Source organism: Diabrotica undecimpunctata, unplaced genomic scaffold (assembly GCF_040954645.1).
Source record: "Diabrotica undecimpunctata isolate CICGRU unplaced genomic scaffold, icDiaUnde3 ctg00000602.1, whole genome shotgun sequence".
NCBI lineage: Eukaryota > Metazoa > Arthropoda > Insecta > Coleoptera > Chrysomelidae > Diabrotica > Diabrotica undecimpunctata.
The window spans coordinates 775,011-790,999 of NW_027311910.1; the positions used below are offsets into that span (position 1 = coordinate 775,011).

Sequence of the window (15,989 nt, forward strand, 5' to 3'; positions counted from 1 at the left end):
TTCTATGTCTCTAGCGAGACTTAGTGTCGATTTGATATTTAATTTGTGTTTATTTTCAGCTTTTCGACTTAGGAGATTTCGTGTGAAATCTCTTATTTCGAATTAAATCGTCTTTTTGACTTAGACGAATTTGGTAAGATTTATTTTTTATTTTCAGGGTATTTTTAACTTAGCATAATCTGCGAAATATTGTTATTTGTGACTTCTGTTTCAGATTATTTTTCTAAGTTCTTAAATGAACTTAGAATAATTTCTACTATTTATGAATTGGTATTTTTCGTCGAATTTCGACTTAGTAGAATTTTTGTTGAAATTATTTCTCTTTCAGATTTACTAAGCCCCTGAGCGGGACTTAGCCGAATTTTTATAACATTTTATTTTCTCTTATGTTACTAATTTGACTTTGAATTTCAATATAAAAATAACTTAGGATTATTTTCACATTTCAGGTCTTTTTCGACTTTTCGGAAATTTTCGATCCGAAAATTGTTAATAACTGTTTGTTTATTGATATTTTGTTACATGTCTTTGTTGATTAGTCCCGGAGGCACTACGACAAACACAAATTTCGCATTTTGAGAAAAATCTGACATTTATAAATAACTTTTGATTTCCGAAATTTTTGGGACTAGAAAATTTTTACTTTTTTTCAAATTTTACTTTTTTTACTTTTTGCATTAATTAGTCTTAGGTGTGATAACTAACGACCTTCTCTTGCAGATTCTTAGTTCTAAGACTAATTAACACCTTATTTTCAGATTCTTAATATTAAGATAACTAAACTCTTAGTTTTAGTAAACATTTATTTGCATCTCAATAAAGGTATGTTTCCCTCTAGCTTAGCGTTCATATACGATCTATATGACCACAGACCGTGATCCTTACATGCTCCGGTAAAACACAGCTATGGATAATGCGACTGGACCACCTTCCCTCATTCCGGAGGGTCTTATCCAGCGACAGTAAGTACCCTTTTGTTTCATTTCTGTAGTTGCCCCAATCCAACCCACTTGCCATTCCCTTATCCACGACCCAGCTTTCCAAATAAACCCTGAGTGCCGTTCGCATAAGTTTCGATTTATTTTGCTTGCCCTAGGCAGAGCCCCAATAATTTCTGTCCCCAATTTTTAACCCATTATAATAATACCCCATGTGGTAGGCAAAATATTTCGTTACACGTTTATTAACCGGCCACTGTGAACTTTCGATAACTAGAGCCTAATATTGAAAACTTATAACCTGAAATTTTAGTTTTGAGATGTGACAACAAATTTGAGGCATTTGAAATATGCTTAAAAAACGCTGAATTTAAATTTTCACATTACAAAAGATCTAAAACATTTAAAACTGCTCTTTTTCAATTACATTAGTACGTTTTTCAAAAAACTACCTATCTTCTGATACAAATTACACTCAAAACCATCTTCTTGGAGGCATTTCCCGTGACGTGCAATTGTTTGTAATGTAAAACTGCGTTTTTTTAGTTATATTTCAAATGCCTCATATTTGTTGCCAAAACTCAAAATTCAAATTTCATGTTATAGTTTTTGAAGATTAGTCTCCAAAAATCGAAATTTCACTATGACCGGCCAATTAAAGTGATAAATTTTATTGATCTCACGAGAATTGTAAAACATGGCAAAAATCACGCAACGTTTTATTTATTGAACCGATTTATAGAAACTGACTTTATTTTCGGCAAAATACAAAAATTGCATAAAGAAGCTGCACTCCTCACCTTCAAAATGCATTTTGATTTTTTTCAATAGGACACTCTGATCAGGAAATATCGAATTTTTACCGTCGACTTGATACACATTTTATTTAACATTGATTTTGCGCGCGCAACTGACATTCAAAATCGCCGGTCGCTTCAAGTGTTAAAGATATAATCTTTTAGCGAAAGCTGCTATCGCTTTATTAAATTAAATGGCCAAATATATGGCCTATGTGTTAGCTAACTACTGTTGTAGTGAAGTTTTGGGAGACATTCGTTGGACTTTCCGAGTTTGAATTTGTATCAGCCCAAAGTGTCTGATGAGGCTGGGCTAGGGCGAAATGATCATAACACTTTATTGATACCGATTCGAACACGGGAAGTTTAACGAATTTGTCCTCCTAGGCCATATATTTGGCCATATAATTTAATAAAGCGATAGCGGCTTTCGCTAAAAGATTATATCTTTTACACATTTCGCATAGCGCAGAGGATACAGAAAACGATATTATCATATCGTTTTCGTTCACGGCCGCCAAAGCAGGTGGCGCCTTTGTAGCTAACTACTGTTGTAGTGAAGTTTTGGGAGACATTCGTTGGACTTTCCGAGTTTGAATTTGTATCAGCCCAAAGTGTCTGATGAGGCTGGGCTAGGGCGAAATGATCATAACACTTTATTGATACCGATTCGAACACGGGAAGTTTAACGAATTTGTCCTCCTAGGCCATATATTATAATTTAATAAAGCGATAGCGGCTTTCGCTAAAAGATTATATCTTTTACACATTTCGCATAGCGCAGAGGATACAGAAAACGATATTATCATATCGTTTTCGTTCACGGCCGCCAAAGCAGGTGGCGCCTTTGTAGCTAACTACTGTTGTAGTGAAGTTTTGGGAGACATTCGTTGGACTTTCCGAGTTTGAATGTGTATCAGCCCAAAGTGTCTGATGAGGCTGGGCTAGGCCGAAATGATCATAACACTTTATTGATACCGATTCGAACACGGGAAGTTTAACGAATTTGTCCTCCTAGGCCATATATTTGGCCATTTAATTTAGCTTAAGTGTTGTTTCTGAGAGAACGGTTCATTCTACAGAACAAGTGCTAAGAAACATTTTTGTTCAAAATCATCTCAGCTATATTTTTCATTTGAAATATTTTTTTCTACGCTGTACATGTTCTTATTAAATAGTAAAGTAAAGTTTTTACCCCTCTACACAGGGCCGCTTTATCCATTAGGCAATATAGGCAGTTGCCTAGGGCGGCAAATTATAAGACAAAAACACTGCACAAAAAAATATTTGTATATTTTTTATACAGAATAGACTGTTCCATAACAAGTACGTTCAGAAGCGAACTACAATACTGGCGCAACGTTTTGTAACGTGTTGTTGCAACAATAATTACACTGACCACAAGGGGACTTGCCAGTGGAGGAGATAATTTATTTATAGGATCAGTTCAAAACGGCAACTTTTTAGGTTGTTTAGAACTCATAGCAGAATTTGATCTTTTTACGCGAGCACCTTATTAAATTTGGAAATATTGGTCAAGGGAACTGTAATTATCTGTCAAACACTATATGCGAGGAACTAATAATTTTGATGGAAAAAAAAAGTAAAAAGAACGATTGTTGGCGAATTAGAACAAGAAAAATACTATTCTATAATAGTTGATTTGACACCAGACGTGTCTCATGTTGATCAGCTAGCATTTTTAGTTCGCTATGTTTCTAGTGATGGTATGCCGACTGAAAAATTTATTAAATATATTCCATCTGAAGGTCACAAATCTGCCGCTTTGGAATCGACAGTGATGCCGACTTTAGAGGAATGTACCATTGATTTACGTGATTGTCGCGGCCAATCATTTGATAACGCATCCAATATGTCTTGCAAATATTCAGGGCTGCAGGCCAGAATAAAAAATCACAATAAACTTGCTGAGTGCGTACCTTGCTCTGGACTTTCTTTCAATTTGGTAGGATCTTTGACAGCAGAATCCTGTCTGAACGCCACTTCCTTTTTAATTTTTTTACAAGAATTATATACATTTTTCTCGGCTTTCACATACAGATGGAACATTTTGACTAACTTAAAATCACCTGTTGTGAAATATCTTAGTGAAACTAGGTGGTCCGCAAGGGCGGGCGCAACTAAAGCGTTATATACTGGCTTCAGCGAAATAAAAAATGCGCTTTTTAATATTTCTAACGACTAATGTCAAACTCAGCTGTGAAACATCAAGCACTTTCTATATTTGAAAAATATAGAATGGCTTCATTAGCTGTCATTTGGCAACAATATTTTAGAAAGAGTGAACCTATCCAATAAGTATGTCCAGAGTCCTGCAATCGATCTGAGTCGTTAAAAAGTATGAAGCTATTTTAAATTACTTTAGCTCAATCAGAAATAATTTTACAATTTATGAAGAGGAAGTCAAAAAATTGTGCCAAATAAAACATAAAGAAATAAGAAAGAGAAAAAGAAAAATTCAATTTGACGACAATAAACTTTTCAGTTAGTGATGAAATGAAAATCCACACATTATATATAATAATCGACACTCTGATAAGAGACCTGAATAGACGTCTGGAATCTTATCGACTTATTTATCAACGTTTTCGTGTTATAACAGATTTGCCAAAATTAAACAATGAAGAAATTATTAAAGAAGCTGAAAATCTGATACAAATTTATAAAGACGACCTAGATACATCATTCATACATAGATGCATTCACTTAAAGGGTCATTTGGACACCACAATAAAATCACCAAATGAAATGTCTAAATATTTAAAGAAGAGTGTCAACAATTATAAATAATCAAGAATTTTAAACAATTTCCGATCAATTATGAAGCAAGAACGTCTTAACAATTTGTTGATTTTGTCCATAGAAAGTGCTGTAACAAATGTGATAAATTATGACGACATTATGGATGATTTTGCCAAAGAAAAATCAAGGAAGAAATCTCTGATGTGATCGAACTAGAATGACATTTTTTTCCATTTTTTGTATATGTATATGTAATGAGCCACACTCTTAAAATTTTCCTAAGAATACTTCACAACAGAATTAGACGCAAATGCGAAGAAGATCTCAAAGATACCCAATTTGGTTTTAGAAATGCTATAGGAACCAGGGAGGCACTTTTTGAGCTTAATATCCTATTACAAAAATTCCGTAACCAAATAAAAGATGTATTTGCATGTTTCGTGGACTTCGAAAAGGCATTCGATAAAGTACAACATGTAAAATTAATGCAAATACTTAAAAATATCGGAATATATGACAAGGATATTAGTGTCATTAAAAATTTGTACTAGAGTCAAACTGCTATCGTCAAAAATTTGAGATAACTACACCGATGAAATCTCCATACAACGAGGAGTCAGACAAGGTTGCATTTTGCCGCCAACATTCTTTACTGTTCACTCGCACCAGTTATTTAAAAAGGCACTTAAAAGGCAACCATATGGAATAAAAATCAATAGGGAACTACTTAATATGATTAGATATGCAGACGATATAGTAATTCTGTCAGATAATATTGAAGGTCTCCAAATTCTGCTTGATCGTATTCACGAGGTAGTAGAGGAAATGGGCATTAAAATAAACTCAAACAAAACCAAATTTTTGGTGCTTAGTCGTGACCCACATCCCGCTGCAAAGCTTCAATTAAACGGAGTCCAAGTTGAGAAAGTTCACAAAATGATATATTTGGGAATTGTGATAACGGACCAACTAGATCCAGATATAGAAATAAACCGTAGAATAGCAATGACTAAAACTACTTTTATGAAAATGAAGTCATTTCTTTGTAATAATCATCTCAGTTTAGAACTAAGACAAAAAATGGTTAAGTGCTATGTTTGGTCCGTACTTTTGTATAGTGCAGAAGTGTGGACGCTAAAATTATCGATCATGAACAAAATTGAAGCATTGGAAATGTGGGTTCATAGACGAATGCTCAAGATACCTTGGACAGCAAGGAAAACTAATGAAGAAGTACTAAGGAGAGTCAACAAAAATAGAGAACTGCTAAAGACTGTTAACCATCGAAAAATGTCTTATCTGGGACATACATTAAGGGGAAGTCGATATAAAATATTACAACTGATCCTTAAAGGCAAAATAGAGGGCCGTAGAGGTGTAGGAAGAAAACAAGTTTCTTGGTTAAAAAACATTCATGAATGGACTCAGATATCAAATGCAGGACAATTATTCCATATTGCAGAAGATCGAGAACCCTTCGCAATGGTGATCGCCAACGCAGAGCCGTTCCTGGCGGGTATGCAATGAATGCCCCGCACGCAGGCGCTAAATTTTAGGGGCGCCAAATATTTGGTTACCATTACAAAAATATTCTCACTTCTAAAACAAAAAAGTCAGTGTTCAGTATTTCCCCGGTAAGCGCTAAAGCAATCACTTCATCCGATTGCTATTCCCTATTATAATACCAAAATTTCTAATTAAATTACTACCCTACAATTTTATTAGTGTCAGCACACGACGCGCCGTCTAATGCCGCTCGCCGCGTTTGAGTAAAGAATGTACTATTGATAAAGAGCAACAAAAATATTATGAAATTGAAAGACGGCGATGGCGTGAAATAATTAAAAGAATGATTTGTGCAATATTTAGCTGGTCAAAATTTAGCTTTTAGGGGTGACAGTACGAATATTTATGAGATTTATAATGGCAATTTTTTAAAATTAGTTAAAATAGTTGCTAAATTCGATCCAATTATGATGGAACACCTGAGCAATATTCGAAGGTCTAAAGGGTTGTGCCGAAATATGCCTCATTACCTGAGCAATCACTTCCAAAATGAATTAATTCATTTATTGTCAAGAAATATTCAGAAAGAAATTCTGAGTTGCCTCAGAACAGCAAAATATTACTCAATTATTTTGGATGAATCTCCAGATGCTAGCCATGTTGAGCAGCTGACGGTCATAATTCGCTTCGTTTATTGTTCTCCATATGAAGTCGAAATTAGAGAACACTTTCTGGGTTTTTTCAAAGTTTTAAATACTACAGGAGAACGGCTCTTCAATTTTTTAAAAGAAGAAATATTATCAAAATTTGAAATGAACCTTGATGATATGAGAGGTCAGGGTTACGACAATGGGGCAAATATGTCTTTCAAGCATGTGGGCCTTGTTTAGCTCACACTTTTAATTTAAGTGTCAATGATGCAGTTAAAATTTTATATTTGACTGTAGGTGTTATTTCAATTATTCAGGAGTTGTTCAATTTTTTTCTGCTTCACCCTACAGATGAGACATTTTAAAAAGGAATGTACCAAACTTAACTTTAAAATCGGTAAGTGAAACACGATGGGAAAGCAAAGTCAAAGCCATTCGCCCTCGTCACTATTAGACAAAATTAAAACGTTCAAATTCATTTTTTCTATTAAGAATTTGGCATGATGTGTTAACAAAAGTTAATATAGTAAGTAAAATGGTCCAGAATCCAAATACAACTTTAAATGAATGCCATACAGAAATGAAAAATCTTATTATTATTTCACTGAAAAAAGGTCAGACAAACATTTCGAGATTTTCATGAATGAGGCTGTAGCAGAACCAGAAAAAAGTGATGTAGAGCAAACATTTCCATTATTACGACAAAGAAAGACGAAGCTTCAATTTTCGTATGAAGGTGCAGATGAAACAGTATTCGATCCAAAACAAAAATTTAAGATCAGTTTTTATTTTCAAATTTTGGACACAACAATTCAATCCCTACAAAGACGCTTTGGGGGAATAGATAAGTGCCACGATTTATTTGGATTTTTGGGTAATTTTCAAAATCTAGATTCTAATGTGATTAAAAGATCATGTATGGATTTGGATTTAGCTTTACAAATTCAACATGAAGGAAACGTATGCAAAGATATTGATGGTCTTGATTTGCATAATGAAATTCTGTCATACAAAGTTCTTAACCCACTCACAGACTCTAGCAAAATTTCGGATTCGCCCATAGATATTTTTAATTATATAACAAAGAAAAATTTACAATCCTTGTTTCCAAATCTATTTATAGCCTTGAGAATATTCCTGACCCTTCCAATTTTGGTGGCATTTGGCGAAAGGAGTTTTTCAAAGCTAAAGCTCATAAAAAATTATTTAAGAACGTCAATGTGCCAAGAAAGGCTATCAGATTTGGCAGTTATTTCAATTGAAAATAAAATTTGTGAAGCCATTGATCACAATGAAATGATAAATGAGCTTGCATCTGTGAAAGCACGACGTGTCATGTTGTAATTCCAATATTTGTTATTTAATTATTTTTCAGTTGGTATTTATTTAATAAAGTTTTTTTGCATTGAGAGTATCTCCTTTCCGTTATTGTTTCATGTTATATTGCAGAATGCCTTATTAATTTGCGAATTGAGTGTTTTCTTTCTTACTGTTAACTTTCATAATAATATTGTTTTAAAATGACCTTTTTTCTTCATTTAATTTTGAAAAAAAAAACCTTTTTTCAAACATGGTTCGTTTTATTTTTCTTTTTACATTCATATCGTATTTTCAATCATATCACAAGAACATGTTATGATATTATAGGTATCTTAAAACATAATATGGGGGCGCACAAAAAATCCTGCACGCAGGCGCTCACTACCGGAGGAACGGGCCTGCGCCAACGTCTGATAATTCTGATATGGCACGCGAAGAAGAATATGTATATAAACATCGTAGTTTAAATCCAATTTTAATGTAGTCTTATATAAATAAAAAATTCAGCTTGCAAGTTTTTTTTTCGGAAAAATGGTACATTTTTAAAGGGCGGCTATTAGAGAATTGCCTAGGGTGTCAATTGACCTAAATGCGTCCCTGCCTTTTACAAGGAGGTTTTAGAAGGAAGCCCGGAGGTATAAGTCGTAAACTTTTTTGCATCTTTTTTGGGGTTTTAAAATTAATATTCTCTGCAAAATTCAGCTTTTTCTTATGATTTTTAGATGTCAAATCATTGACGACTGGACTAAATGTGTTTTGAACGTTAAAATGGAGAAGTTTACCATTTTTTTTTATGATTGCAAATAAAAATTAAAGCACACCTAAATTACACTATCAAAAAAAAATTATGATATCTCTAAAAATAAAAAAATTATAGGCATGTAAAGTTGCGCGTTGCATTCATCATTTTTATTTCAGCAGACGGGCTTTGTGACGTCACATCTCCGTAACGGTTTATAACACAAACCATACATAGTTTATAAACTGAACGGAGCGACCGGCGGCGCCTCGCTTAGATTACTCATCGTTTGTTCGTTGTCGAATGTGTACCATTTTATTGTTGTTATAAAGTTTGAAAGTGGTGTATAAAAAGTGAAGAAACAGTGTTATTGATTTATATGATGAGTAATATTAAAAAAGGCTGCTATAAATACTGTATTGTGCCTAATTGCACGAGCACAACAATTAAAACACCAAACAAAATATTTTTCCATGTACCTTTGCAAACAGACAAGAGAAAGAAATGGTGCAAATTAATGAAGCGAGATTTAATTGGACCCAAAAGTATCAAATACGTATGTGAAGAACATTTTGATGTGAGTTAACACTTTCTTATTTACTATCAAGGTATAATAATTAATAGATATTAACTAATGGTGTAATTGCAAACAATATAATATTATATATGTTACTTATGTAATATCAAATACACTAGTTTAATTTTTTTGTTTCTCTACAAAGTCCATAAATGCATGCAGTAATATACAACCGTCATAAGTAGAAAATTTTACCTTGCAAAAACTCCAGAACGATCACAAAATTGACTTTAAAGTCTTAAGCTATGTTTATTGCAGAATGTTTAACAATTCGTTAAAGTGTATTTGCAATATGTAAAATTTATGTTTATACCTTTATAATGTAACAAGTAAACTAGTTAAATTTTGTTCTATATATCTATTCATTTTATTATTACAGATTGAAAATGATACAGAAAATTTAATAAAGTTTAAATTGGTCGGTGGAACATTAAAATTGAAATCAGAAATATACCCTCACAAGTTTGATTGCCAGAAAGTAGTAAAACCTTTAAGAAAAAGTGGAGCATATGAAAAAAGACGAAAAGCAGAATGTTTTAATGAGATTTTAAAAGATGATGTTCCATCGACCTCATGTTGTCAACCTTTCGAAATCATTAATTGTGATCCAATATATGAAGAGAAAAGTGTACCAAAGGATCCTTTATCCGAGGATTGTATTTTGAAAAGTGTACTACACCAAATTTATCTTAAAGATGCAGTAGCAGTAAACAAACCAACACACGTTATTAACATTATGAATATTACGAGGAGCACTCCCAAATCACGATTTACAATGTATAAACGTACATAATATCCACCTCATAAACTATATAAATAGACATCGTATACGAAACTCAGCATACCATATCATTTAGTAGTCCTTGTACGCGGAAGAATTGCTATAACTTAATTGGACCACTGTTGTTCTAGTGATAATATTTTAGCCAGGGCGTGCGTCAGGGAATTACAGTGCTTGAATTTATTAATTTATATTTATAATAAATGTTATCATTTATATTTTATGATCAGAAAAATAACAAAGATAAAATTAAATTAATAAATGTTAGAATGATGTTTTCCAACAACATAATATGCGAATTCGATATTGTAATGCATTGAATTAATAAAATTAAATTAAATATGTAAAAATTGTTTTAAAATTAAATGTAATATCTAATGGCGGTTTCCCACCAAACGGACAAAATAAAAACAAAACAAAACACAAACTCGTATCCAATAAAACAAAATAGCAACTTTTCACAAACTTTACTAAAGACTGGCGTGTTTTAAAACAGTTCGTTTTGTTTTTCGAGTCCCGAGTTTTTGAAACTCGAGTCTGTTTAGTGGAAACGATCAGTTGTGTTTATTAATGGACTACCTCACCTCTGACGTTACAATGGGCGGGGCTTCGAAAACCTTTCTAAACATTTCTACACTAAATACAAGGTAGAGCTGCGGTAAGTATAAATAAACCGTCAACAGTATGATTGTTACGAGGGGCACTCCCACATCATGATTTTAACGATGTATAAACCTATATTTTCCTGTATTATGAAATACATATGAAAATATGAAGTAGACATCGTAGCATAAGTCGTTCACAGGAATAACAGAACTGAAAATAACTGAATAAACATGTTAGAATGAGGTTTTCCAGCAACATAATAACGTGAATCTGTTATTGTAATGCACGGAATTAAAATACAATTACATTAAATGTGTAAAAATGTTTTTAACGTAATATTTAAGGTTGAAACGGAGTTGCCACTCGTGAACTGAGCTCTTAATGGCACTCCATTCGTTGGTTTAAGGAAAACGAAATTTCAAAGCAAAAACCTATGGAAAGGTCAGAAAAATCTTGTCAAAAATAAAAACATTCAACATATCTGAGTAATAAATAAAACAAAAAACTCAAAGTGTAACTTAGGTAATATTTTACTCAGAATCTACCTCGAGTGCCTGTGAATACCTTCTTTTTTCTTTACCCATTTCATCTACAATATGCTAACAATAGTGAATTTTTTTTATGTTTATTCACAATAGTCAAAAGCTCGACTTTTAGAACTGAATTGTCAAAACTTTTGATCGCAGCCACTTTTGAATATCCGCTTTCTTCAACTCGGTTGTCGATATTTATTAAACGGGGAGTATATAACGAATATATTAAGATAGAAAAAAACATGGCGACTACCAAAATGGCACTACACAGGATCTTGATTATATAGAACGTATAGTTATGTACGAGATATCATAAGGCACTATGAATGAAAATAAATTTACTATAGACAAATTTTGATTTATTGACTTAAGGAAGGCCTCTGGCTAAGTTCAAAATAAACAACTGATCGAAACCTAACTTGCGACATAGCAAATGAAAAGGGACGATATAACGAATCTATTAAGATATGTAATTGAGACTCAAGTTGAACCACTGATAATTAACGTAGTTAATGAGAGCAGCACGTCAGACTCTGATTATGAATAAAATATTAATTTACACTGTGAGTTTTTTGTTTTATTTATTAGTCAGATATGTAGAATGTTTTTATTTTTGACGAATGATTTTCTCGGACATTTGCATATTTTTTTGTTTGAAACTTCGTTTTCCTTAAAAAACGAATGGGGTGCGATTAAGAGCTCAGTTCATGACTGGCAGCCCCGTTTAAACCGGAAGCTCTTAGATATTAATACTCATAATTTCAACGCAATTTAAGAAGTTTTTACTTCTGGCGGCACTTCTCCAAGTGCACCTTATTTTTGTTTAATACAAAATTTTCGTTTATGAAAACATTTTAAGTTAAGGTATATCTGTATTCAAATTTACGAAATTTATATAAAATGAGATTTCAATTTCTGGTAACATTTGTAATCTGGATCACGTGAGTTTTATTGTTTTTCAAATAAAAACGGAAAACATAATAATAAGTTACTTCTTTTGAGGCGAACTAACACACAATTTACTTTAAAAAATAAGTGTATTTGATGTTTCTATTTCGATCGTTTAAGTGTCAAAACAACGTTGCAATTACTGCTTTATTATTTTTGTCAAACCATAAGTTTCTTTTTATTTTACAGTAGTGAAGCTAATTTTGAATTTCCTTGAAAATAATAGTAACATTGTATATTTTATCTTCGTTGTTCATAGTAAACAAATCTTTAATTGTACATACTGTTTTATTAATTTGATAGTAAATTTGAAAGCAAAACCGCACGCCTATGGAGTCTTACGTAGCATAGCCTGGTTTTGTTTACTTTTACTGCACGTCGAATTTGAATGAGGTATAGGTAGTCCAAAGAAAAAATATAAACATAAAAGAGTGCAAGTTAATATAAAAACTCCACAAAAAAAACAAGGAGGTGCAAACAGTAAGGTTTAGAACGAAAAAAAGTGACATGGAAAATAAGCGAAAAAACATCTGTTCCTCACCTGAAAGTTCTCCTTCAAAAATGTCTGTGTCATCATGTAGTAGCACAAGTTCAGATAGCATGTCAAATACAATCAAACCTAACTTTTGTAAAGATACTATACTTAAAATAAATACCAACATCGGTTTTTATTTGGGATTACCAGAAGAAGTATATTTTAACAGTTTATTTTTTTTCCGCCGATGAAACAAATTTATGAGAAGTTACCCATATCTTTTAGAAAGAGATATTTTAAAACTGTCAGTGTATTAGATTGCTTTGAAATACGAATAGAAAAACCTTCGAGTGCCAAGCAACAGTCTTTGACCTGGTCTGAATATAAACATTGTAATACAATTAAATATTTGATTTCCATTACACCTGATGGATTAATTAACTACATTTCGGATGGTTATGGTGGAAGGGCCAGTGACACAATAATATTTGAAGATTGTGACTTTTTGTTGAATTTGTCACCGGGATATTCTGTTATGGCTGACAGGGGTTTTAAAAACATATCTCATTTGCTAGAAACTAAAAGTTGCCATCTTATAAGACCTCCAAGCGTTTCTGCAAACACGGTTAGTTCAAAATTGGAAGTAATGGAAACGAAACGTATAGCAGCGCTACGTATAAATGTTGAGAGATCAATAGGTAGATTAAGAAATTTTTCCATGGTAGCCCCTCACGCTTGTATCGATACTAAAGTCATTTGTATGTTGGATTTCATTGTTGTGGTTGCATGTGGTATGGTTAACGTTCAAAATAAATTAATAACATGTAATTAAAACGTATTGTGTTTTATTTTTAATCTACAATCAATAAATCCAAAACATACTTCCAAAACAATGTACACTGTTTAATTAAATTTTTGCAGTATTCTTCATTATAAAATACTTCAAAAACATCTACTTCTGCATCAAATTCTGCATTTTACAGTACATTTATTGCCTTCACGTTTCACCTGGACATATCCGACAGCCTCATCTCGATAGGATTCTCTGCAGGCTCTGAAAAATTACCAATACTTAGGTACTTACTTAATTAATATTGTTTTAATCAACTTTACTTATGGACGACCATTATAATGATATATTAATGGTATTATAATAACTACAAGCCACTACTGATAACAATTGATATTAAAACTTTTCATGAAAAAATAGTAAGTGTTCTTATAAAATTAATATGCAAGTAAAGAATTATTGATTGGTCGGTAAAAACATTAAACAAATTGGTAAAAAAATAATGTTTGCATTATTATATCTTTGCTTTATCAGCCAAAGAATTTCTATATTAGTAGTTAAGTAGTATGTAGACGACTATAATATTAAGCGAAAGTAAATAGATACTTACTTAGAAAGTTTTACTCCTTTTATTTCAGCACTTATATAAGATGGATTGGAAGAAAAAAAGTCAATCACTGTATAAATATAAATTTTTGGCAAATTATCACTTTGACTTTTTACAAATCCTTCTTCCATTACGATAAAATAAAATTTGAACGCTACTACACGTATAACACTTCTTGCTGGTTCAATGCAGAATAAATGGACCGTTCGGCCTCGGCGTTCGGGACTCTGCACTCTGTCGCTCCAATACGGAGACGTGACGTCAGAAACAAAGTCGAAGCGATAATCATTTCGCGCGGAAATTCTCAACTTTAATATTCCATACCTCCGTCATTTATTAACGGATTTCATTCTTTATTTTACTGATTTACCAGTTTTATTCTATACTTTGACTCTATTTGACTGAAAAACATATTATCAACACTATGAAACTTCTCCATTCAGACGTTCGTCAAGATATATCCCGAAACGCAACGGTATATCAATTTGTTTATGAATTTTTAACTGACTTGTGATATATAAAATCAAAATTAAGGTCCACATTTTGAAATTTCTTGACTTAAACTTTCACCTATTATCTTTTGTTTTTTTTTAATGTCGATGTCCAACCTATTGAAAAACAGCCTCGAAAAGTGCTAAAATTGCTTTGGTTTCGGCATTTTTAATAAATAAATAGGACATAACCTTTTTTTCGTGACACTCGTATGGCCAGACAACCGACAGTTGTTTTGAGTAGTATGGACCTCTGTAGCAAAAACCTAGATGTTTCCTACAGTCGATTTTTTGGACTTAATTAATTTTTAACAAATTAAGATCAAAAAACGGTAAATTTTCGATTTTTTCGTCTATCAGCAAAAAGTAAAGCGTTTGAAGCAAATTTGAGAAGAAAAGAAACTTATAAGTCATATAAAAGTCTTCAAAATGCGTTTAGAATAGCGTTTCGATTTTCGAAATCGACCCGAAATGCCTAATAATACTAGAACTATTTCACAATTAATTTAATTTGCTTTTATATTATTTCTTAAATATCAAATTTTCACAACACGAAAAAATATTAATAAATGTAGTATCACACATAAAAACACATCTTTCAAAATTCGAATATTTTCAAATAAACTCTTACGGCACCTTATTAAAATATTACTTAGGTACGCAAATATTTAACTTACTTCTCAAATTCAAACACACACCAATCAAGACTAAAAATTTTGCTAAGAGGCTAGTCACCATAAAACAAGGCAATAAAATAAACCTGATCAACATTCATTTGCATATTTTTCACTTTCATTTAAATTTCATTTAAATATAAACGCCTGCTGCGGATTGCGAAAATAATTTCATTCAAAAGATTTGAGATTTGATATCGTACACAAAGAAAAACAACAACTCAGTGTTTGTAAATACATAACTGCAGTTGTTGTGCGTAAAATGTTTTCTGTGACATAAAACAAAGATTTTTTTATTTACAAAAAACTGGTTAAAAAAAAAGGTCGAAAAATTTTTCTCAGACATCTGAAGCTTTTAAGACATAGGTGGGGGTTACTAGATGACGAATAGATGGAAAAGTACTCGTATTTTTACTCTGCGTTTTTTCTAAACAATAATTTATGGTCACAATTTGATTTTTTGTTTTTCCCTTATATTTTACATAAACCATATTTATATCATTTTTTTATATTAAGAATATTTTTATTTTCCCGTTTTTTAAATTAAAATTGGTAAATAATTTTGGAGATATTTGCAAAAAAGCAGTTTTTTTGCACTAATTTATAAATTCTATTAATTTCTTGATTAACAAAATAAAATGTTATAAATACATTTGAACATCGAGGAATTACCGTCTTTTAAATTTGTGCTAAATTTCCCCCCGATCGGTCAAATAGTTTAAAAGTTATTTAATTTATTTATCACTGAGGCTAAATATTAAAACTATTGAACTTGCTCTATTAATGATTCTAGA

At 31.9% G+C, this 15,989-nt stretch overlaps 2 protein-coding genes and 1 long non-coding RNA gene across 4 annotated transcripts in view; 1 reads left to right on the forward strand and 2 right to left on the reverse strand.

The window, feature by feature from the left end:
• Nucleotides 1-15,281, reverse strand: part of LOC140431252 (alpha-tocopherol transfer protein-like) — a 35,534-nt gene extending 20,253 nt beyond the window's left edge. For both annotated transcript variants that reach the window (XM_072519190.1, XM_072519188.1), the window contains exon 1: nucleotides 15,199-15,281. The gene's annotated coding sequence lies outside the window, so the exon portion shown is untranslated. The remainder of the gene's footprint in view (nucleotides 1-15,198) is intronic.
• Nucleotides 7,294-7,998, forward strand: LOC140431254 (zinc finger MYM-type protein 1-like). Its single transcript, XM_072519193.1, has one exon. The coding sequence runs from the start codon at nucleotides 7,294-7,296 to the stop codon at nucleotides 7,996-7,998; it is 705 nt and encodes a 234-aa protein (XP_072375294.1).
• On the reverse strand, nucleotides 13,459-14,203 carry LOC140431248 (uncharacterized). The gene is made up of 2 exons (XR_011949643.1): nucleotides 14,034-14,203; nucleotides 13,459-13,687 (listed from the first exon to the last, which is right to left on the reverse strand). It is a non-coding gene; the product is annotated as an uncharacterized lncRNA (long non-coding RNA).
• Nucleotides 15,282-15,989: the final 708 nt, after the last annotated feature.

What these genes read in the sequence shown, in the direction of transcription:
- LOC140431254 (XM_072519193.1), top strand. Translation starts at nt 7,294, where the DNA reads ATGAATGAGGCTGTAGCAGAACCAGAAAAAAGTGATGTAGAGCAAACA.